This window comes from Opisthocomus hoazin, chromosome 6 (assembly GCF_030867145.1).
Source record: "Opisthocomus hoazin isolate bOpiHoa1 chromosome 6, bOpiHoa1.hap1, whole genome shotgun sequence".
Lineage (NCBI taxonomy): Eukaryota > Metazoa > Chordata > Aves > Opisthocomiformes > Opisthocomidae > Opisthocomus > Opisthocomus hoazin.
In genome coordinates, this window is record NC_134419.1 from 76654882 (window position 1) to 76678258 (window position 23377).

At 43.0% G+C, this 23377-nt stretch overlaps 1 protein-coding gene across 2 annotated transcripts in view; it reads left to right on the plus strand.

Annotated features, from left to right (window-relative positions):
* Nucleotides 1-2191: 2191 nt before the first annotated feature.
* ZRANB1 (zinc finger RANBP2-type containing 1) overlaps nt 2192-23377 on the plus strand; it is a 46848-nt gene continuing 25662 nt past the window's right edge. The window contains exons 1-3 of one of the 2 annotated variants that reach the window (XM_075423907.1): nt 2192-2264; nt 15087-15183; nt 15942-16792. In XM_075423907.1, the coding sequence (XP_075280022.1) occupies nt 15979-16792 (814 nt within the window). In that variant the 5' untranslated portion in view covers nt 2192-2264; nt 15087-15183; nt 15942-15978. Of the gene's footprint in view, nt 2265-14302; nt 14462-15086; nt 15184-15941; nt 16793-23377 lie in introns of those variants that run through there. The other variant, XM_075423908.1, reaches the window with a different exon arrangement.

Sequence of the window (23377 nt, forward strand, 5' to 3'; positions counted from 1 at the left end):
ATGGCTTTAGGGCTCATACTGCCAACATCAAAAACGTCCGGTAATTTGGAGATACAGCCAGGATTCGATTTTGAAACTAACAGCTCTGGTAGCTATTTTCAAATTCAATCTTCGCACGTTTGCCTTCGTATACTGTACAGGCACCTGCTTCATTACTTGGAATGCTTCTGTTCTGCAGAACAACTGCACAGACACAAAAATCACCTACCATTATTTTTTCTGACCTATGCCACAAAACTCTTGGAAGAGGTATGAGTCTGCCTTCATTAAAGCTCTTTTCTGTGTGGTAAATGTACATCACGTGCTCCCAATGTGCCGCAGGGCACTGTGTTTTGTTTAAAATGTTTCCACAATCATCAAATTGTGTTTGTGACAGGTCTAGGAAATCTTCTGGAAGAATGTGATGTTTTCCCCAAAATTATACATTCCTTTTATTTTCATAACTTCTTATGCAGTCTAATCTGCAATAATTACTTCTGGAAGTTACCCATTGTTGTACGGCTGGGGCAGCATTTAGGATTTACCCCAGTGCTTGTTATTCGCTTACACGACGGCTCTGCCATCGTCTTGCCTAGATGCCAAGAGCAAGGGATACGTTTTCCGAACGATTTCTAAGCACAGAGACGGCACAATTCCTCAAGACAAGGAATATTTCTTTGACATGACTTCTCCAAGTTCATCTGGATCTTATCTGTGGGTGTGTGAAAGAAAATACAGTTCTCACCACCTTTTCTATAGCTAAAACTATGTAATTGTTGGTATGGTTCCCAAAACGCAGACTGGGGCCCAACTTGTTCTGTGGAGTCAGAAAGAGAATTTAGCAAATAACTAGTCTGGGAGAGACAAATCACGTTACCCTCCCCCCCAACTGCTTTCGATGTTCATAGGGAACTAATTTAATTGCGAACGGAGACAAATCTCTGTTTCAGTCTCTGTAGGTAATTACATTTTCCTGGTCCTGAAACAACAGTTCTTGTTGTTTGTCTGCTGGACAAAGGGATTTTCTCCAGAGCAAGGCATGGCCGCTCTGTGTGACCGCCTCGGGCGCTCTTCCTTTGCGGCGATCGAGCGAGCAGGGATGGATCCAGCCGGGCAGGGGAGGACGAGCCTCCCAACGCAACACCCAGCCCAAAGCATCGGCGAACGGAGTCCCCTCCGTCGCCTCCGCAGGCAACGGGGAACGAAAGCGGGGAAACAGAAAGCACTGGAACCTCTGAGAAAACCCAAAATAAAGCGTAAGGACTACAGTGGTGGGGAAAAAACCAGCAGAGTCAGGCGTCGAATGATGCAGACCCACGCGGGGAGAGCGAGGACGTGGGCCATAGGCTTTTTCTGTCAGCGAGACGAGCAGGGCAGCGCGGGGGAGACGCACAGCCGCCATTTTCCAGCAGAAAGCAGAGAAATGATGGCGGCGCTCGGGGAACTGCCCCGCTGGGGGAGAGCTGACGGGGATCAGCGGGAATATACCCCAGGCCGGGGCTTCGTCAGGCACGGGGGATGTTGTTTTCCCCGGGATCCACTGCCATGCCAGCGGCCTTCGCCAGGGCCGCGGCCTGGCCTGGTGCGGTGGCAAGGGGGGGTTCTACGAGGGGCTATTTCCCAGGGGAAGCTTGACGCCGAGCCCACGGGACGGCCCCACTTCCTGCCGCCTTCCTCCCCGCCGCTGTCGCCCGCCCGCAGCTCTGCCTCGGCGGGCGGCCGGGGCGCGGAGGCCGATGCGCGGCGCCGGGGGGACCGGGCGGTGCGTGAGGGAGCGTCCGGGGGCGGGGGGGGAACAGGGACCCCGCGGAGCCCCGCCCCCTGCCGGCCCCGCGGGGAGGGGCGGGGCGAAAGCCAGCGGCCTCCCAAGCCGGGCGTCTCAGCGGCAGGGATGACATCACCCGTTCTTTCCCAAAGAGGCGCGCTGCGATTGGCGGAGGGGGACGGCGCGGGCTCCGCCAATGGGCGCCAGGCAGGGCGGCAGGCCGGGCTGACGTGCGGGCCGCTGGCCGTATGGGGATTTATTTTGCTTTGGGCCGCTCCAGCCGCCGCCATTAGAGGAGCCCGGGGAGCGGGGGCGAGAGGCTCCCCCCGCCGCGCCGAGTGGGACCGCCCGCGGCCGCGGCATCCCGCCGCGCTGGGAGAGACCATGTCCTGAGCGGGGAGGCGCCGCCGCAGCCAGCGGGCCGGGGGGCGGGCGGGGGGGGGGGGCGGCGGCGGCGGCGGTGCGGGGCACGGGCGGCTTCCAGCGCCGAGCGTGAGCCTGAGGGACGGTGCCCGGCGAGGTAAAGCCCTTCTCCCTTCTCCCCTCTCCCCTCCCCGGGCAGCGCTGGGGGAGGACGGGCCGCGGTAAGGGGAGGAGGGGGAAGCGGCCGGTTGCCCCCCGCGGGGGCCCGGCGGCGGGGGTGAGGTGAGCCAGGCTGAGGCGAGCGGGGCCTGTGAGGGGAGTCCGTCAGCGGCTCGAGGGGTCCCGGTCACGAGTGGGAGGGGGGGCTTTGCCTCGGCGGTGGCTGGGAGAGCGGTGTTGGGGCGGCGGGAGTCGCGGTACAAAGGCAGGAAACTCTGGGGTTTGGGGTGTTTTTTTTTTTTCTTTCTCCTGCTGTGGCCGCTTCTCCCAGCGCTGGGCTGCGGTGCCTCGGTCTCCCGGGGTGAGGTCACGCCTCGGCTGCCTCCCACTGCCTCCCTCCCTCCGTCTCTTGGCCTTTCGGATGTGCCTCTCGTGGTCTGCGGGCCGCGGCAGGTGCTGGGAGCTCCCTCCTCCCGCCTCCGTGTTTTGGGGAGCAGGACTTCCACCGTGTTGCCTGTGGTACAGCATCCCGTCTTCCCGGTGCTTTATCGGGAATGAAGTACAGCGTGGGAGGCGTTTCAAAACCGAGCTTGTTTTTGTGAAGTTTAAAAAAAAAAAAAGATAAGAAAAGTTTGGTTAACGAGCGAGGCAAACCTTGGTAATCCACCCTTCCAGCGCCTTTCTGCCTTGGCAGCCCCACACTGCAGCAGCTTCCCGCCAGGGTCAGGTAGACTTCTCGGCGGAGGTCACGGATGTGTCTGTGAGTCCTTGGATGTGTCTGTGAGTCCTTGGATGTGTCTGTGAGTCCTTGGATGTGTCTGTGAGTCCTTGGATGTGTCTGTGAGTCCTTGGATGTGTCTGTGAGTCCTTCCTCCCGACTGACAACAGGCATTGGTTCCAGATCCCCAGCGCTCCGTCTCCGAAGAGCAGCGGGGTGGGAGAAACCTTTCCCTATGAGGGTGACGGAGCACTGGAACAGGCTGCCCGGGGAGGTGGTGGAGTCTCCTTCTCTGGAGATATTCCAGACCCGCCTGGACAAGGTCCTGTGTAGCCTGCTCTGGGTGACCCTTCTTCGGCAGGGGGTTGGACTGGGTGACCCACAGAGGTCCCTTCCAACTCCTACCATTCTGTGATTCTGTGAAACGACGGGGGAAAATTAAATCTGGGTGTCCTGCATGGCAGACATAGCATGGCTGCTCAGAACTTTTTGCTGCCACGATGACTTTCAGTGGTAACAATCACCAGCACCGTTTTCTAGAATTCTTGGGAGTCGGTGTAGTGAGCACGTGTTGTTTGACAGGCTTTGTGCTGTGCTTGGGCAGTCTCCACTCGCTGGCTGGCTACAGTGTCATAAGGGGTGAAACTGGCATGCGAGTTTAACACCTGGATATGTTGTTTGGTGCAAAAATTGAAAGGTGAGATGTCCTCTGCATAGTACCTTAACGTCCTCCTTTCTCTAAGGAGAGGACCCCCTGTGTTAAAGCTCATTCAGGTGCGAGCAGAACCATGTTGTGGTAGTTTAGGAGAGATTTGTTACACTTAGTTTTGCTTTTCCTACTGCTCATCTGGTATTTTGTCTTTGGTGACTGCAGAAGAGGTTTGTGAAACCCATTTCTTTCTTTCTTTGTTTCCTTTGCTCTTTCAGTGGTTACTCAGAGAGGGGGAAACAGGTAAGCAGCAGGAGGTGTTCTGGAGCTCTTTATTTGCCTACTTCCCGAGGCCAAATTAAATTGGTGTCTCGGCATGCGGAGTCTAGCATGTCATATGTAAAAGATCATTTCTGATTTAAGTCTGTCACAGCATTAAAAGAGAATAATACTCTTGGTTGCCTTGCTTTTTGTAGGATTTGTGACACTTTAACAATGTGGTGTGATTCTCTTGAATTAAAAAAAGACATTATTACCTTTACTTTTTTTACGCCACTGAAGTACGGACAGGCAGATGGGGACGACCGATGAGGCCATAATCTGTTACTGTAGAGTTGTATCCATTAGCATTTTCTCAGAAGTATAATTAGAAATATTAATTCAATTGGAACGCTGAGTGGCATAAAAGCATTAATGGGATTCATCACAGAAGCATGACTTAAATTGAACACTAGTTAAAACGCGAAATTGGTCAAGGCAACAATTTGCGTCTTATTTAGCCTTGTGTATGGCTAGTCCTACGTCATTCGATATGTGAAATCCTTAGGGATGGGAAATCCCATCCGTCTTTGGTGTTCTTTGCAGGATGGAGCTGTAAAGAAGTCAGAAGTGTGAGTAGAAAATACTTTACTGAGTGTATGGGAGGCTATTTTTAACTTAGGTGTTAAGGTTTCCCTTTCCAGTTTTGCACTGGTTTGAGATTGTGTGGAACTTGAGATCAATGCATTCTTTATCGTGATGTACCATCTCCTGATCGCAGCAAAGCATTTAAACTGCAACTGCCAGTTCTGTTAGTAATCTCGTGCCCCTCCCTCCCCCCAGAATTTGAAGTCTGGGTTATTTTGAGCTGTTCAAAATTTGCGTCAACAAGTAATCTTCATTTTAATTGCATGAGTTATGATCCACAGTCTCCTGGTTCTGGAATGGAACTAAACTTTAGTTTGGCAGCTGAAAATGGCTGGCTTAGCTGTAACAGAGTTCTTAATTTTTATTACATGTGAAGAGGGAGATGAGGCACAGTTGAAAAGAGAGGTTTTTTCAGCACAGCTGATGAAGAGCTTACCACTTCACTTGTCAAATGGCTTAGCTTGGTAAAATCAGTTAAATAACAGATAATTATAACTGCAATATCAGTTGAATGGAATTCATTATACCTTAAAAAGAAAACTTCTGTCTTCTAATTAAGATCTCAAACATTAGAAATTCAGGCACTTTCCTGGTACGTACTCTTTCTCACAGCACTTCTTGCATAGCTGACACATTGTTTTAACTTGCACAGAATCAGATTGGTTTTGTGACTGTTCATTTTTGCATCATCAGTTGCTGAAGCAGAGCTTCTCATGCGTATGTAGTTTAATTTTTTGGGGACTCTCTTGAAATACGAGATTAATAATAGGACTGTTACCTCTTTGGTGTCTAACAGTTAACGTACTTTAAAAGAAGAGCTGTAGTACTTCAACATAGATTCTGAGAACACATTAGTCTGTAATAATATGGATGATTTCATATTTCCTTTATGCAAAAACTCATTTTGCTGAAGACCGGAGAGGGGAGAGGTGTGGAGGGGGTGGAGTAGGGAATGAGCGCAGTGAAGTTTGAAGAAGGAACTGTTTTCAAGAGGGGGCTGGCGTGGAGACTCTGGTTCAAGAAAGCAGAAGGAATGGTGGTGTTTTGGGGTTTTTTTGGGGGGTTTTTTTGTTTTTTTTAAGGAACACGGGAGGGCAATACTTTGGAAAGAGTGGTAGTTGCTGGTATGTGCAGAGCATCTTGCCTGCGAAGCAGACAGGTTTGCAGCCCTTTTGCATCTTCTGCTGTACAGCAGATGTAATTAAGTTGGCATTTTTCCCTTTAGTTCTTTGAATTTATCCTGATATAATCTGTTCTGCTTGTTCTTAAGGATACTATTGCATCATTATTAATTTTTTTTTTATTTCTAGTAAGGTGGATTTTTTTTGCTGAGATGGCTGCTAATCTTGCTTGTGTTCACAAGTGCATTTGAAATTAACAGAAGTTAGTACTTCTAAGACAAATGCTGGAGCAGGCACAAAGTTTAAATCGGTCTTTAAGGCTGAGTTCAAAATTGAGCTGAAAATGCTTAAGTAATGAGAGCTGGGCACAACCCAAATACCAGGCGTGCAAGCTGCTGTCCAGGGGATGGGGGGAATGGAAGGATGGACCTCTGTCTGTTCTGGTAAGCGTGAAGAGGACTTTTTTCTGAAACAATCAGTTGTGAGCAAGGAGGCTACAGTCTTTTTTCTTTTTTGTCTCCTTCCTCCTGCTGTGCCATAAGCCAGTACAGGGTGATGTTTTATTTGGGTTATGTTTGACATCATTTTTGTAAGCAAGTGTTAAGGTTTAAAAATCCTCTGTGTGATTCTCTGACTTTGATTTGGTTTAGTGTCTAGTGTTGAGTAGGTGTCTTTAACGAAACAGAAAAATTCTGAGTTACTGGTGAGTTTATAGGCGTTAAGGAACTTTTATAACTTATGTTGGTGTTCTGCTGTCTTTTAGATATTCAGGAGTTAGTTTTCCTGAGCTAAAGGTAATGTCAGAACTGTGGTTTATGTGAGTCTGGAAAGAAAAATAAACTTGAGCATTCTGTTTTGTTTCCAGTAGATTAAAACTGTTACGATCAAGTAGTCTTTTAGTGGCTTTGAAGTTGCACGCAGTTTCGTAGGTCCGTGCATTTGAAAACCATGTGGCTCTTGGTACATAATCAGTTGATGATCTGGGAAGGAAAACGACCATCATAAACTTCATAAATGTGGATAATTCTATCAAAAAATAGGAAATTTGCTGTGTGAAGGTGATTGTCTGATTATGAGAGAATACTGTTTCTTGTGGTTGTAAAGACCGTAAGTGCTTTGTGTAAGTGTTGAGTTGTACTTCTTTCAGGCTAATGGACTTGAAAGTATTTCTTCTGTCTCTCTTCATCTTCCTCGCATCTGAGCAGGGATGCAGTAGACAGCTGGCTTATGTATTAGTTGCTGCTGTCTGAATGCTCCCCTGACACAGCTTCAATCTACAGGTCTGAGTCTGAAGTCTTCTGCAGTTTCAAGAAGTGTGGAGTATAAACGTGTTTTCATGCTAAGCATTTTCTATTTTTTTTTTCTTAAGTTCACACTACCATGATAAGTTAGGAGTACTTTGTACTAGGTGTCTTAACGATGTCTGCTTGTCAGTCATGCTTTCTGTGGGTTTAGCTTTTGGCTACTAAGGCTTCCCTTTACTATGTGCATGTTGAAAAGCTGATTTTTGTCTTGCTGAAGGTTGGAATGGTCTGCTGAACTATTTACATTTTTTTGACCTCTGCATTAGTGTTTAGCTTGGCAGGGATAAAAATAATTGTCACCTCATGGCTTTTAAATGGTTTATTTAAAGAAGGTTTGTCAGTGTTGTCTCTAGCAGAAAGTTATTCCCACCGCCCCAAAAGCAGAAGGTCTACTGGTTGAGAGCTGAAACTTTCTAGCAGCTCAGAGTACCTTGCAGTGATTAACTTGGCGTTGTTGGATATGTATTATGAGTGAAATACAGATTACTAATGATAAGGTTAAAAATAAGTTACTTAACCCCCCCCCCCCGATATCACTTCTTTGCTAAAAGGAGTTTGAATTTGCTTTTCCTGTGATATTTGGTACTAGCTCTTTGCACTATGTTAAGCAGTGACACACAGCAGTGGTTTTTACGTGTGCTGCGATAATGGCATTTTTGCTTCACTTGCTCTCTTTTTTTTTTTTTCATTTTCCCTTTCTTGATACTTTGCAGTCTAGCCAGTGTCTTAAGAGGAGCTGGATAAAATGAGTGTGGCTTGTATGGCTTACTTGAACTAGAACTCGTCTTAAATATAGCCCAATGGCAAATGTGTACACCAAAGACAGTCCTTGACTGAGTCTGGAAGTGCCTTGCTATTAATTAGGAGGAAACTACACGATAGTTGATGAGCAGTGTGTCCTTCCTTGGTTCATTTGGAGGCAGGTGGTTTTCCTCCACCGAACGGTGAATCTCTCTGCATCTAGCTGTGATCTAATGTATGGTCAGCCAGTGTTGAGGAGGTCCGGAGGATGGTCACTAGAACGGAGTGTCGAACGTACAAGTCTTAATATAATTTTCCTTGGTTGTTGGACAGGTTGAAGTGTTTTTAAGTTTTGATGTCGGACTCCACGGTGTGTTTCTGTGCGGAGCATGACATCTGGTTTTCCTCATCTTATGTGAGGATGGCTGAGATCTAAACAAAAATTACTGTGAGGCTTTAGGCATACAGTCGAAACACAGATAAGCTATATTTTTGTATTTGACCTCACTTCTTATAAAGAATTCTCTTGTTCAACTTCTGAGCTTTGTCCACACAAATGTCTTAAAAATTAAGTTTTAACAGTTTGGTTGTATTTTATTACAAATGATTGTTACTGTGTTGTACGTCTTACCTTGAGTCAGTATTCGTCTGTTGCTGACTGTTCATGAGGATCAGATTCATTAAATGTCACTGGCTGTACTTAAGTGAATATTCTACCGTAGCTCATTAGTTTGAGTCACTTTGCTTGGTTTTTGATTAGTATTGTGTGGGAGATGCTGTATATTATGTAACTGTTGATCTGCTTACTCTCATTTTCCCAAAAGGTATTGGTTTCTAAGTAAGCAGTTGTATTTAGTCCATCCTGATGTGTAGTACCATCTCATCTAAACAGCTGTTGGCTTTTAACTGAGTTTAAAACAAAACAAAAAAACCCCGTAAAAATGTAACTCTCTCCTGAAATAAGAAAGAAAACTGAACTGCAAGTCACCATTATTGTTTTTTACAGGTTGTTTTCAGCAGTTATGGTTTTCCTAGCTTTTAGTCACAAATTTGAGAGAGCTATATGTAGTTTGACCCACTTGAGATGAGTAACAAATGAAATGGAAACATGTACTTTGCAAGTTACACAGCAGGATTAACTGTAGTGGTTAAGAGCACAAAAATGCTTCAAGGGATAAACATCAACGTCAAAAAAGACACTAGAAAGAGTGAATGTTTGGTGTTGTCAAATACCTGTTAATTCTGTGATGAGTTTTCAGCTTTTGCAGGAGTCTTTGTATAGTTAGGTCTGCATCCTAACTTAAAGTTCATTCTCAATTCTTGTATTTCAGATCTCTCCTAAGATCTGTAACCTCACAACTGTTTGATGACTCACTGCATAGAACATTTGCAAAATTAGGGATCCTCTTGCGTTAAAACAGCACGTGAATTCTCTTGCTTATGAGAAGTCAGGCTTTGAGGTTTATTTGAAGTGATAGCAGTTGGATTGGAAGTGTGAATAGAATATTGAGAAGAAAGCTGAAGCAAAACTAGTGCAACTTTTCTGATTGCCATAAATACTTAATAAAATAGATTTAAGATGCTTTGCAATGAGATATGGGTCCATAAATCAAAATGAAAGCAGTTTTTTATTAATTGTATGTAAATAGAGCCCATCAGAATTCACCCAATAAACAGACTTCTAAATGTTTTCAAAAGTTACTACTTACTTTCTCAGAAATTTTTCTGAGAACTGTGTTTCTTGCAGCGTGTTTGTTTGTGAAAGATTAAGTTTTCTGGATTTTAACTAATTGCCCACTCAAAAGAGTAGATGAAAAGTTGTATGTAATGAAGGAGGTCGTACCTAAAAGTCTGCAGTGCAGAGTGTTCGTTGACAGCCTAGGCTGTCAAAACTGAAGAAGAATTTTAAAACTCGCTTAATGTACTAGACTGTAAATAGTTATAACTCAAGTATTTACAATTGTTCTTTGCTCATGCCCCAGTTATGTTATAGTTTGTAGGTGGTGTTGTGATTTACATGGCAATGATTTAGTCTTTAACAGAACTGAGATTTGCGCTGATCTTAATGATTCCTCTTTTAAGACAGCAGCATTCTTCCTGTTGTCCCTGTTGGGAGCGAAGGAACAGCTCTGCTGCTCGGAAGAGCGGAGGTGATCCGCGTGTGTTTTGTGAGCAGCGCTCTTCCTGGCATGAGGATGGGAAGGAGGATGTAGTTTGACAAAAGCCTCCGTCTTCCAGCATAGTTTGTGATTTGTATCTGTGTTGTAGAAGGGGTTTCTGCGTTCTGTGATGATAGCTGCACTCTGAGACCAGCTCCCACTGTCTGTACTGCAAATGGCCAGCTAGTGTTCTTTCAAGAAATAAAAACGTCGTGAGCAAAAAATCCCACCTCATAGAGCAGCTTGCAGAAAACTGTTTCAATGCTTTTTTTTTTTTTTTTTCTCGTGAGGTGGCAGAGCATTTTCTCCTTTTTGCTGATCTGTTTGGGGTGGTGTCCTTTCATGTTTAAAGAACTGTGGTAACAACAAGAGCAAACGATGCTTACTTGTTAAATTCCTTCCTTCGGTGTATTCAGGCTAATACAGAAAATGCCTCTGCATTTGTGACTTTGCAGTAATATTTCCATCCCTTAATTGTAATACATAGTTACTGCCCGTACTGTAAAGCTTCCAGATTCAGTGCTGATCTGGTTTGGTTGTCCCACTGACAAGGTCAATGTTCTTAATTTTTTTAAAAACTAATTTGCAGAGACAACAGTGGAACTTATTGTTAGTTCCCTTCAGACTATAGAAGCCTGAGTTCAAGTTTTGTGCTTTTAATATACTGGTCTGTTGAGGCTTATGCTTGAGAAAGCAGTCATGCAAGAACAACACGTAGTTGAAGGTGGATTAAGTAAGTTCAGTAAGTTAAGAGAAGAAATTGTCAGTAAAATTCCACCTTAAAGCAATTAGGCAATGCACATTTCGTGTGAAAATCAATTCTTAATACTTGGCAATAGATTCAAAAATGCGAGTTGTTTTCGTTGAAGTGTATTGATACTGTGATACTTCACAAAGATTCTATGACCCAGGTGAAAAAAGTGGATCTGAGCAATGTCTTCTGTGTGAGAAATCATTGAGGAGGTTTTCAGAGAGTTTACAAGTTTGAAAGAAACAAATTGGCCTTTTTGATTTAAGCCTGTGTACAGCTCTCTTACCTTCTCGACCTTCCTACTGGCTTCATTTAAAACCTGGCAAAATTTTCGTTTGACGAGTCCCTTAGTACAGCTTATATGAGCTTTAAAAAGACACCATGGTTAGAATCAGCACCAGAGCAGCAGTGTTTATAAATTTATTTGTTTGGAAACAGTGGAATCAAACCATTACTTTATTTCCTACTGGCAACGGTTGACTCTAATTAGTCTTCTGCATCTTCTAGAAGTGTTCTGCAGTTTTACACAACAAACCCAGCTACAACTACCTGAATTCAGACTAGTGCGTATTTTATCATAACCATTTAAAGTGATAATCCAGATGTGTGATTTTAACAGCTTTTCCTTTTACAGCTTTAATTAGAAAGCTTATCTGTGCATAAATGAACTTCAGTTTTCAAGGAAGTGTGCTAATTTTTTACGGGTAATTGGAAGAGAACTTGAGGTAGTGACATACAAGGAGGAACACTTCTGCAAATGTGTCAAATTACGCAGGGTTAATCACAGGAAATTTTTCTTAAAAAGCTGTTTGTCCATTGGGTGTATATATAAACTTCACATTAACACTATCCAGCTGTTAGTGAGCAATTACAGCTGTCAGAATGACACCCTTTCTTGGTAGATGTACATTTAAATACACCGTGTTTCATAATACATGAAGAATACAGTCAGTGAAAGTGCTGCTGTTTGATCTCTTGCTTTCACTCGCAGTCCTGTGGTTGGATGCGTGAAAGGCGCTACTTCTACACTCATAAACTGTTAATAGAGTCTGTGTTTGGTTATAGAGACCTCTCTCTTTCAGAACAAGATGCTTCTACTTGTTTTGTTCCTCTGAGAAGTTGCTTCAGTGTTAAAAAATAAACCAGCCTGCGTTTCTTTTTGCAGCCCCGTGAGAGGGGCAGCTACATCGGGGGGAAGGAGAGCGGATCGCTTTTTGCTTTGCCTTGCTGAAGGCTTAAGTTGATACTGAAGCCCCATTTTCCCTGTAAATACAGGAACAGTTAGCTTTGTTTGAAAATCCGCACACGTGAGCAAAACGAGTTATGGTGGAACACTGATTTGATCAGTATAATTACATAAGGTTCCTGCCAGCGCAGATGCCAGCACCATCCCAGCAAATAAATCCATAGTGTAGACTGCTCTAAATCAGCGTCTGGCCTGTCTGCAGGGGAGGGCTTGATCAGTTAATGAAATGGAGCTCCATATTGTTCCTGGTTTGAGCCAGAGGGAAACAGAACTTCTGGACACAGTGGATAATTAAATTGAGGGGAGTATAATATACCCTGTCATTAAAACGTTATTTGAGGACTTCATTGTTTCTTCCCAGTTTCTGTGTGCTAGTTTGTATTTTCCCATGCACCTGAAAAGAAGAATATTCTTAAAAGCTGAAACAAAGCAAAAGAAGAATCTCTGATTGTTCTAGGTGACCTTTCCTGACTGACTTAAGTAAAAAGGTAATGTTTTGATTTTTCTTTGTTACTTGATGTATCAGAATTTCATCTGTTCTCCTCTTCAATGTGCTGAGTTACTCTACTAGTCTATCCAGAAGGTATTTAGCACAGGGTATAAACTGATCAATTGGAAATTGCTTGGAGTTTTGTGGGTTTCCATTTCTTGTCTGCTCATGCATTTTGGACACTAAGGCACGCACCTGCATCTCACAGTCACTGTGCTGCTATTCCTCTGCGAGGGGAGGTATGAAGTCATTCTGTTTCTCCTCCATGAAGAATCTAAAAGAAGAAGTTAACTTGAAGACAGAATGGCAAAGAAGTAATTCTGAAAAAATGTAACAAGCTTCAGACTGCTTAGTGGCTGGATGATGATCCTGTATCACCAGGGAATTGGATGGTTCTGGTGTCCTTGGTGTGGGGTGCAGCTGGGGGTCAGACCAAGACCTAAAACTAAAAAAAAGAAAACAACAAACCAACGGTGTGTGGAAGTGCTAAATTTCCTCGCCTAGCTGTGCCGTAGTGGGTGTTGGCAGAGCTAGCAAAGAAGAGAAATTGCATTACTCCATTGAGCCTTTTTATATTCTTTACTTCATAATAACCTGAGGCCTCACGTTCAGAGGTAGTGAGCACATATCTCAGAGGCTTTCGAAGCTGCAGATAATCAGCTTCTTGAATTATGTCTGAAAGCATCCAGCTTTAAGAGGTGCAGAGAATAATTGCAGCTAAAAACCTAATCTCATATATGTGAAAGCTTTTCTGTAACACAGTATGTACTGTGCTATTTAGTTTCGTAAAAAGTATCTCAGTATTCGTTTAGATTGTTTTTGCAACCAGCTGCTGCTCAACTTGAGCAGCAATCTCCTTTCCCAGTCTTAATGTCAGTAGAACAGATAATGCTTTGTGTTCTTGCCCCATCCCAAATGTGGATTGGGGTTTGTTGGCAGTGGGAACTGCTGGGCAGGTCAGAGACCGTTTGCAGTCACAGATCCCTCTCGGGCTTCATCGCACATTGGGCACAGATCTGGCTTTTGGTTGAAAGCATTACTTATTCAACTTATAGCCGCTTCTGGTCAGGTAGAATTTATTCTCAGGGTTGTGTTGGGCGTTGAAGTATCGGGACAGCCGCTTTCTGGGTGTCCTTGGTGGCCCAAGTGAAACTGCTCCTGGCAGTTCTGTTGGTGGCAGTTGGCAGGTGCATGGACGGGACGCTGCTTCCTTCTCCTCTCTGAAAACTGTGTGCAACCCTTTCACATTCCTAACTGTAAAACGTTAATGTCTCGGAAAACTCCACTGTTTATAGGGAGAATAAGCTTATTAAGAAAGGTTAAAGTCATTAAAAAACTTATTTTGGGAATGGGGGGGGGGGAAAAGCCTTGTCCAAATGGAATAGATAAATTCAGCATTTTGTGTACTCAGGTAGGAGGTGTTTTGGCAAAGCTGTAGTTTGTTTATGGAGTAGAGAGACTGTTTTTCCTCCAAGCTGCTGAAAAGTCTTCTTTATGAAGTCACCTTCAGTAAAATCAAGTTGAGTTTGTATTCTTGTGTGTATGTATGTATTTTTCTCTTATTTTATTGCAGATATGGGGCCTGTAGTATGACCTCGCTCCTTTTTTTTCCCTTATGCATGGGCATGGATGGTTACGAGGAGCGGTGGAGGGGAAGCAGTAGGAAGTCTGATTACCTTCTCAGCACATTCCTTAGTCTGACACAGTTTTATAACGTATAGGTGGGAGTGAAGTGCTCTGCAGGCTGTTCAAACAAGCAATATTAGAACCTGAGCTTTATGGGAAAGCTTTACGTGTTCCTGATTGCTTATCCGCTTGTAGGCAGCGTAAACACAGATCGCTGCGGAAAAGGATAGTCCTGCCCTCTCCTCTGTCCTGGCCATGCGATAGCCCCTCATTCATGCAGCCACCTGATCTGGTGAATAGATCGGAGTCGAGCTGTTGGAAAAAGCCTGAGCAGCCTGCTGGAGCCCACAGAAGGGAGACAGCGAGAATAAAGGTGACAAATTTAAGAGGACTTTTAGCTAAGCCTTGGTGGAGCAAGGCGTGTGTGACTGTATTTCAATGAAGAACGTACCAACTCATAAAGCACTTCCTAATCGGAAACCAGGTATAAACTAATTTTGAGTTTGGTGTGTCTAGCGTTGAATTTAATCCTGTTGTGTGACTTCTCTTTGGAGTTTTTGTTTACTAGACTCTGGGTGGTTTTGTTAGCTGAGAGAGTTGCAGTATGATGAATGAGAATTGTCAGTCAATTGCTATGACGAATTTGCATTTTAAACAGTTTTGCATGCTTAAAAATAGCACATAATTGAGTCTTACATGTTGGATAATGATTCTGTGGTAAGGGAGGAAATAGCCTGAGTACGTTTTTCTATTTGTCCTTTATCTACCTGCCTCACCTTTTCCCTCTACAAAGACTGGAGGAGATCAAAGCTTTTTTTCCCTTCCCCATCCTAAGTTTCAGATTTCAGTGAGAGTGTTTATAGATGTTGTGGTGTGAGTTTGATGTTGCTTGGATCCAGTTCTTTTACTTCAGCAGATCGATCACTTGCGTGTCGACTGGTTCTTTATAGGTTTATTTTAACCAGTCGATATGTTAGTCTCAGCAGGTCATGACTGAGTTTAAACAAGTAAATTGGGATCAGAATAGGCGTGGCATTTAATCATTAACTTTCTGGTTACTCAGGTCCAGTAGGAAACCTGTAATGAGTCTGTTTTCATTTTGTTTACAGGAATAGCTATCTGCTTAGTCTCATCCTTCGTATTTGCAATCTGTGGAAAAGGTCTTGAGCCAGCATGAAGACAGAATCCCCTCTTCATTAGAGAAAAGTGAGTTGGAATTGGATTGTAATCGGGATTTGTGCAATGAAAATACTGTGTTAGCTTGTCAACACGCACAGCTTCTGCTTGCTTTCAAGTGGTATTTTAACTTTGTAACACTGCTGTTATCAGTGATGTCCCATCAAGGCCTAGTCTCGGTTAAGCACATGTATAAAATTTTCAAATGTATGCATTTTATGTAAACTCCTACACCCTGTTTTTCTGAAAGAACTGCTTACTCATCGTATAACTGCCCACTTGGTACACTCCTTCCTTCCAGATCCTGTGAGGTCTTGCAATAGACCTCATAGGATCTAGACTTTGTGTTCCTTTTCTTGTACTGCTGTATTCATACTGAGTTTTGTTTCAATAATCTAGTATTTGTCACTTGTTTCTGTAGCTGTACGGGTCTCTGCTTCGGTATTCTCAGTGCTCAATGTGTATCTGTTTTCTGAATTTGTTTTGGAAGCCTCTCTTCAAATATAAGAAATTCCAGAAATGCAGGATGGAGTTTTTTTTTCTTTTCTGCACTAGGAAATCCTGAATTCTGCATTTAAAATGCAGTTAGCTCAAGTTCTTTTCGTAGCGATGTTTCTCCCCCTAAATGTTATGAGAATATAAAGAAAAAAAGATTGCCCGTTTTCTCAGCCTGATTTTTTTGTGTTAGATGTAGTACACATCAACTGGGTTAAATCTCATTTACTTTTTGTTTGAAACCGAGCTCCTATGCAGCCATTATGTACTAATGATGTATTCTGATTACTTAGCTTTCTGCCTGACGCAGTTCATTTCAAGAAGTGCACGATGACAGAGCGTGGAATTAAATGGGCTTGTGAGTATTGTACATATGAAAATTGGCCATCTGCAATCAAATGTACCATGTGTCGTGCTCAGAGACCTAGTGGAACAATTATCACAGAAGATCCATTTAAAAGTGGTTCAAGTGATATTGGTAGAGACTGGGATCCTACGAGCACTGAAGGAGGGAGTAGTCCTCTGATATGTCCAGATTCTAGTGCAAGACCAAGGGTTAAATCATCTTACAGTATGGAAAGCGCAAACAAGTGGTCGTGCCACATGTGCACATACTTGAACTGGCCAAGAGCGATACGGTGTACTCAGTGCTTGTCTCAACGTAGGACCCGGAGTCCCACAGAATCTCCTCAGTCTTCGGGTTCTGGTTCAAGACCAGTCCCTTTTTCTGTTGATCCATGTGAGGAATATAATGACAGAAATAAACTAAACACAAGGGCTCAGCACTGGACTTGTTCAGTTTGTACATACGAGAACTGGGCGAAGGCAAGGAAATGTGTTGTATGTGATCATCCCAGACCTAACAACATAGAAGCAATAGAACTGGCAGACACGGAAGAGGCTTCTTCAATCATAAATGAGCAAGACAGAGCTCGATGGAGGGGAAGCTGTAGTAGTGGTAATAGCCAAAGAAGATCTCCACCCACAACCAAACGTGAATCCGATGTGAAAATGGACTTCCAAAGAATTGAATTGGCCGGAGCTGTTGGCAGCAAGGAGGAGCTTGAAGTGGACTTCAAAAAACTAAAGCAAATAAAAAATAGAATGAAAAAGACTGACTGGCTGTTCCTAAATGCTTGCGTTGGTAAGTCATTTGCCGTTACCGTATACTGTTATTCCTGTGGTTAGGTATTTTGGGAGAATGAAGAATTAAAACATAAACTTGACATTTGATTTTGGAACAGCTTTTTTTAATCTCTGCAGTTTAGTTTTTAAAAGTAAACCAAACGTAGAAGTTCCTGAAATAGCACCTGCTAAGAGAAGGGTGCAGAATTCACCCACAGTCTGAACGGTGTTAGGTATGTTGCCTAACTATGCTTGGACTTTTTTGACCTTTTGTAGGAATAGATATGCTCGTAACCAAACCCTCTTGTTCCATGTAGTTGTTGAAAGGTGGAAGAATTACAAAACCAGTCTGCAGAATAATGTAATGCATATAGTGCTTTAAAAAATGCCCTTGCTGGGTAATTAAAATTACTCTTCTTTTTGCTATGGCAAGATATGCTGGTAGAACCAGCAGCTGCAGCTTGGGAGTATTTGTAAACAGTGCAGAGCTTGCAACAGTACAAGATGCTCTGTCAGATGTTAAAAATAACACCAAAATATGTAGCTCCAAGAAACTGCGTGTGTAATACTGACCTTGAAAGTAATAATGTTGTATTAATAGAGATACTGTCTCGTAAATGTTTACGGACTTCCTGAAAGTATTTTTGTATTCAACTGCTTCAAAAAATTCAAATACCAATTTTGTTTTGTATGTTAGTGCTTTCCTAAGAAAATTCTGGATAATTGTCCCAATGCTGTTAAAGAACAGAGACATGTGAGAGCAAGGTTTTCTTCAGTTATTGACCTTGTGAGTTCTGTGCTGTAACTTCCCAGAAGCAGATATCTTCTGCCCTAGCATACAAGCAGGCTAAACACTTGAAACACACCACTATTTTTAGAGTAAAACACTTAATTTGAAACTCTGGTGCTACTAGTATATCTCATACTGTTGCTTAATGTTTCGTGAAGTCCCTTTATGGTTGTTACAATAAAAAACTAATTTGTGGATCTGTATTATTTAGTACATTTGATCAGGTGTAAATGTTTTTATGGGTATCATGGGTTTGGTTTCTCTGAGCTAATAAATATTCCAGTTTATTTTTGTGTTTCATGAATAGTTGGACAAACAGGTTTCCTTTTGACAATAGTTAGATGCCTCAGTATTTCCTGATACCTTCAGCTCCTTACATGCTAGCAGGCGCACAGTGCTTTTCCTTCCGAAATGAAGCCCTTGAAATTCTGTGTGGTATTTTGTAAGGTACTGATACCCAAGATCAGTTGTTGGAGGTAATTCCTGTGCCTTCCAAGAGTCTGTCTTGCGTTCTGATAGGAATTGTGTTAAATGTTAGGAGTTTTTTCATCTGCTTTTTGAAAACTGAGGTTTTTTTTTTAATATTCCAGTGTTACTTTAAGTATTTCACACTTTCAGATTTAATCTGTGTGGGAATGGCTGTGTTTATATTTAAGAATCTGAGTTTTTCAAATGTTTAGTGTTGCTTGTGACTATACAATGGTCCATGAAACTCATAACTATGTGCATAGAAATTTTGTAAGGCAATAATGATTTGGTTCTTTTAAAATGAAAGTAGTGTGAAGGCATCTTGAAGGGATCTCGATGAGAAAGCCAGAATGCAGATAAGAGTTGTGTGCTGATTTTTCAGTGCTGTTCTGCTGAAAGATTTTGTGGATTCCTTTCTGGAACTTAAAACACTTTCTGTGCTTCAATTTAACTGAAGGGAAAAACCCAGCAACCAAAGTTGTTAATTATCAATCCTTCATTTCAGCATTCCCTTTTGCATATCACAGATGTCATATTTTTCCAAGTACTCCTTGTAGCAGGAATAACCTTAGGAAGATTGATGAAAGCTTCATAGATTCTTTTGTGGTTGTCTCTGGCTGTTTTGCACAGCGTATTTATATTGGAGAAGTATACCAGTTTAACTAGTAATTTTAAAAGCAATAAGCCACACTTGTGCTGGTTGTTCTGTTGTCTTAGTGTGACATACTTGAAACAATTTAACTGTCAGATGAATGATTTTGCCTGAAGTGTGTGTTCTTACCATTGAAATCAGCTGGGTGGTTGTGCCTTAGTGAGTTGCTGTTTGTTAGCCAGCTGGAGCTCTCCTGGACTTCTAGCTGAGCTGAATACTTGTCAGTCCTTAGCCGAACACAGTTATAAAATAGGACAAGTTCTTTTTAAATCTCAAGGAAGTTTGTGAAAATTGATGGAGTAAGAGTTGATATGTAGCCTGTTACTGTAGCCCAGCTGACAAGTGGTGGCTTGTTAGGATTTGGTGGCCTCAGGCTGTGCATCGCCAGGTGAGAGCTCCATCAGCTGTGGAGGGTCCATTTGAGTCTATCCTATGCGGGGGAGATGTATCAGTTTAAAGTTTTTTGGATATACAAAGTGTAGCTTTCCCTGAAGTTGAAAACAAAGATTAGAGGAGTAGGAGTAATTCTTGGCAGACTGGTTATTTTCTTTTCTAAGATACTGTCTTTCAGAAGGTACCAAGGAAAATGTTTGGTGCTTTAGGACAGCTGTTAAGTTGAACTCCCCCTTTGCATCTCGACTCTAGTATAAAATTCTTTTTACTAGATTTTACATTTGTTGTCAAGTTTCATTAAAAATACTATCAGACTTTTCCACGTCTGTTCTTTTTAGCTGAAACATGAAGATAGGTTTGTGTCTTGTGTGGATTTAGAAAAATACCTGTGTGTGCATGTTTGTGGGTTTTTTGTTTTGTTAGAGACATCCATTAACCCTCGAAGCACCTCAGTAAATAAACATGCCATCAGGGCTTCTATTCCTTGCAAATCTAGGTGGTACAAAATCTAATGAGTGCAACCTCCTTGATGGAGGGTGTTCTTTCCAAATCGGAAAGATTAGTGGCATTCCCCCTTTTTTAACTCTGCAAATAAATGTACTTGAGTGTTGGTTTTGTTACTGGCTTGGTTTTTGCAGCAGTGGATATATCTGTCAAATTATTCTTTCTCAAAAGGATCAGATTTTAAAACTGATTTGTTTGGTTGAAAGGTATTAAAATCAAAACAGAACACCTAGTAAGTATGACTTGAATAACATGACTTGCTACAAATGCCAGTTTGAATTAGTGAGAAATTACAAATGGCTTCTGCAAGGACACCAGTGCTTTCTGCTGTATTGGCCTAGTACAAGGTTAATGCAAAGTCCAAGGTGACTCTCATTTCTTGGGGTAGAGGGGGAAGCTAATGTATATTTAAAATTAAGCTCTGTTATCTTTTGTGTAACTCATGGTGTCTGTGCCAGTGAGACTGAGAGAGGTTTGGTGGCCTGTGGGGCTTAAGGAATCTGATATGCAAGAGCAGCAGTACTGCTGTGGGGCCTGGGGAAACTGGTTACAGCTGGCTGCAGATTGAAGTACTACAAATGGCTGAATATGGTCGTGACTATAGAATCCTTCTAGCGTTTGCTTGGGGCTTGTCCTTCGGTGCTTGCTGAAGCTTCCCCTCTCCTGGCACTTCAGGGTTTTACAGGGGTGCTGGCAATGTGAGTTTGCTGCGGGGCACTGCCAGGGGTTCTCGGGTGGTGTGTTCAACTCCTGAGCTTGAACTGTAGCCTGCAGATTAAAGTAAGCTGCATTTCTTCTCCTCTTCCTTTCTACTCCAGTCCGGCTTGTTAACTGCTGCAGGAGAGTATGCTCTGCTCTTTCGGTTCTGGTCAGTAAGGTAGCTGCTAACATCATGGGCCAGGCTTCCCGCGCTGGGGATGTGGCTCCAAAACCAAGAGGACACGCATTCTTCTTAGCTATGTGAAAGAAATAACTAAGAGTGTGTTTCTTTAAACAAATCCAAAATATTTAGAGCAATCTGTAATGAATCTTGTTTTGCAGTACATCCTTAAAAGGACCGTTAGTTCATTCCTAGTATTCCTGCATGTGTGTCTGCTTAGTTTTTCCTTTGTTGACTACTTGAGCTCTCTTACAGGGTGTTTTTTTCGTCTGTCCTTTTCTCCCTCCAGTTTTCTGAAATGGTGCCAAGTGTGTTACCCAGGCTGGTTTCCTCATCACATCCATGGTACAGCTAACCCTGGATGGGGCTGTTGGAGAAAGGAGTGGGAAGTGGGTGGGTGGCAGCTAGCTGGAAGGGAGGCGGGAAGGGTTGTGCACCGTTCCTGACTGGTGCCAGTTTAGGCTAGCCTGAACTGTTTGGGAAAGCGTAGTGTGAATTTGTCACCGACAGGTGATTAGCTGCCACGCTGGCCTTGGCTCAGTATGGCAAACGGTGCTTGTTGGGACAGTTAGGGGGAAAGAGTCCCCGGTGTGAGCTGTACAGCCTGGCTTCCTTCCCTCGTGCCGTGGTGATACTGAGAAGCGTGGCTTGGCGTACGTGTCTGCTGTGCCAGGCAACAAGGATGTAAGCTCACAACTTTCACCTGGCTAAGAAATCTTGTTATTGTCTGTGTCTCATACATATATTCTATCATAACTACTTTACGTTTGTGTGTGTGTATCTTTTGGAGCAGGTAAAATGCTGCATGCCTTACTCATTGGTAGAAAATCTTAACTCTTGAAACACACTTCTATTTTGGTCTCTTGACTTCTTATTTTAAACACTTGATGATATTTTATACTAAAAATAATTCAATAAATGATCAAGTTAAAAATAGTTGTTTAAATATTTGCCTTGGGAGCACTGATGGTTAACTTTAATATCGTTCATGATTTTCCCCTGTCTGGCCTCCCTTTAGGGTGCAGCCCTGCAAGCAGCCAGTCAGAGTGCAATGCAATGAGGGTGTGGGTACCCCTGACAGATAGGAGATGGGATAAGGGCAGCTTTCAACAGTTCTTACATGTGTGCTGCTTTGTTTTTTAATGATATTTTAGAAACTTATTACATGGACTGTATGTAGGGCTGAGAGCTGTTTGCATTAAGAAAAAGAATAGGCGATAGTCAGACTGGTGTGCCTTGGATGGCTTCAGGTTTAAGGTACACGTTGTCTTGGAAATTACTGGGTTTTTTTAAGCTGATGCAAGTTGCTGAGCTTGAAGAATTTAAAAAACTTAGCGTACAGAAGGTTCTGTCTCAAGCTGTCATTACACAGAGTGATCTGCTGTTGATTGTGTGCTAATACTAGCAAGAGAGGTCCTGGAAGTGAAGCAAGAGGACAATGAACTGAAGGGTGTGATTAGAGGCCCATAAAGGTTTTTCAGACAATCCCTCTCTTTTGTATTAATTGGTAATTAATGTGTCATATTTGCTTGCAAAGAAGTTCTTCCTCTAACAGGATAAGTTCTTCTCCGACTGTCTTTGGTGCTCAAAATACAGAAATGCAGTTGTTACCGATAATAAAACTTTCTTTATGGCCCCCTGATGCACCTCTGGTGAATAGTTGGAAGAGGATGAGGGCTGAGCTCCAGAGTGCTACAGGTTGCGTGGTCGAGCCACAGCTCCTTGTCACCTTCAGAGCTAGAGGAGCAAAAAGATTTTTAACAAGTGTCCGAATTAGGTTTTAACATGTCAGTTGATCAGCTCCTCACTTACTGGAAGGTCACCTTGGCACTTGAACTGATTTTAGGATTGGTCTGTAGATGCGTAGATGAGAGCAAGTATATGATGCAGACCACTTGCAATTGTATCTGTAGCAGAAGAGACACAGCGCAGGGCTCTGTTTGTGATCTGGTGTATGTTACAGAGGGATCTGTCTCTGCTTCTGACTTTTAAAATGTGTAGTTTGGTTCTTTGAGAAATTTGCTTGTTACTAAGCAGTTCAAGGAATAGTGAAGTTGATTACAGTTATACCACGTGTGAGGCATAATAGCCTTAAGATGAAGCATTTCCTTCTGTAGTCTACTCGAATCAAACAAATCTCCAATCTTTGGGTTGTTCTTCAGATGTTTTACAGAGGCATCTTCACATTCTTAATTTAGGAAAAAAAATGTATTTATTGTAGCAGATATATTCTCAAAATTAATTTTCTTGCGGTTTTGCTGGTTTCATATCAGCTTAATCCTGTTCAGACTTCTCAAAGATTGAGAATGCCTCCCCTGTAGTATATGCAAGACTGCGTATGTGCCTCTTCCACAGTGATGCTTTTACAGTTTGTGAGGGTCAGGTGCCTACTGCAGAATCAGCTGCTGCAGGCTGTCTGACCCACTGCTTTTTGCTGCTCTGCAGCTGCTGATCTGTTTCCACAGCAGTTCAACTGAGGTGGTGTTGAGGAACCTTTTAAGTAAATTGACAGCAAGCATGGTTGAAGTGAGGGATGTTATTCTCTGTTCTTACTTGCTTTTAGTCTCCCTCGCTGCATATTTAAACCTTGCTGCTGTTGGGAACTGTTCGTGGAGCTGGTGGGCCCCTGTCCTGTGCTGCTGCCTGGTTCCGTCTCCGCCAGCCTCTCTGCTGCCCTGTAGGAAGATGGCAGGACAGCATCGGGCTATTTGGAAGGATTTGCCTGTTTCATTTGCAGGTTGTGCCAGCCAGAGTGCTCTAGAACTAGCAGAAAGACAGTAAAATAAATAGAGGCTGCTGCTATAGTATTTTGTCTGGAAACTTTTACATCCGGCTGTTTGGAGGTCATTGGAACTGTGCAATTAGGGCAAACAGGATTTAGTTTTCTAGATATGCTTGTAAGCTCTTATGTATTTTC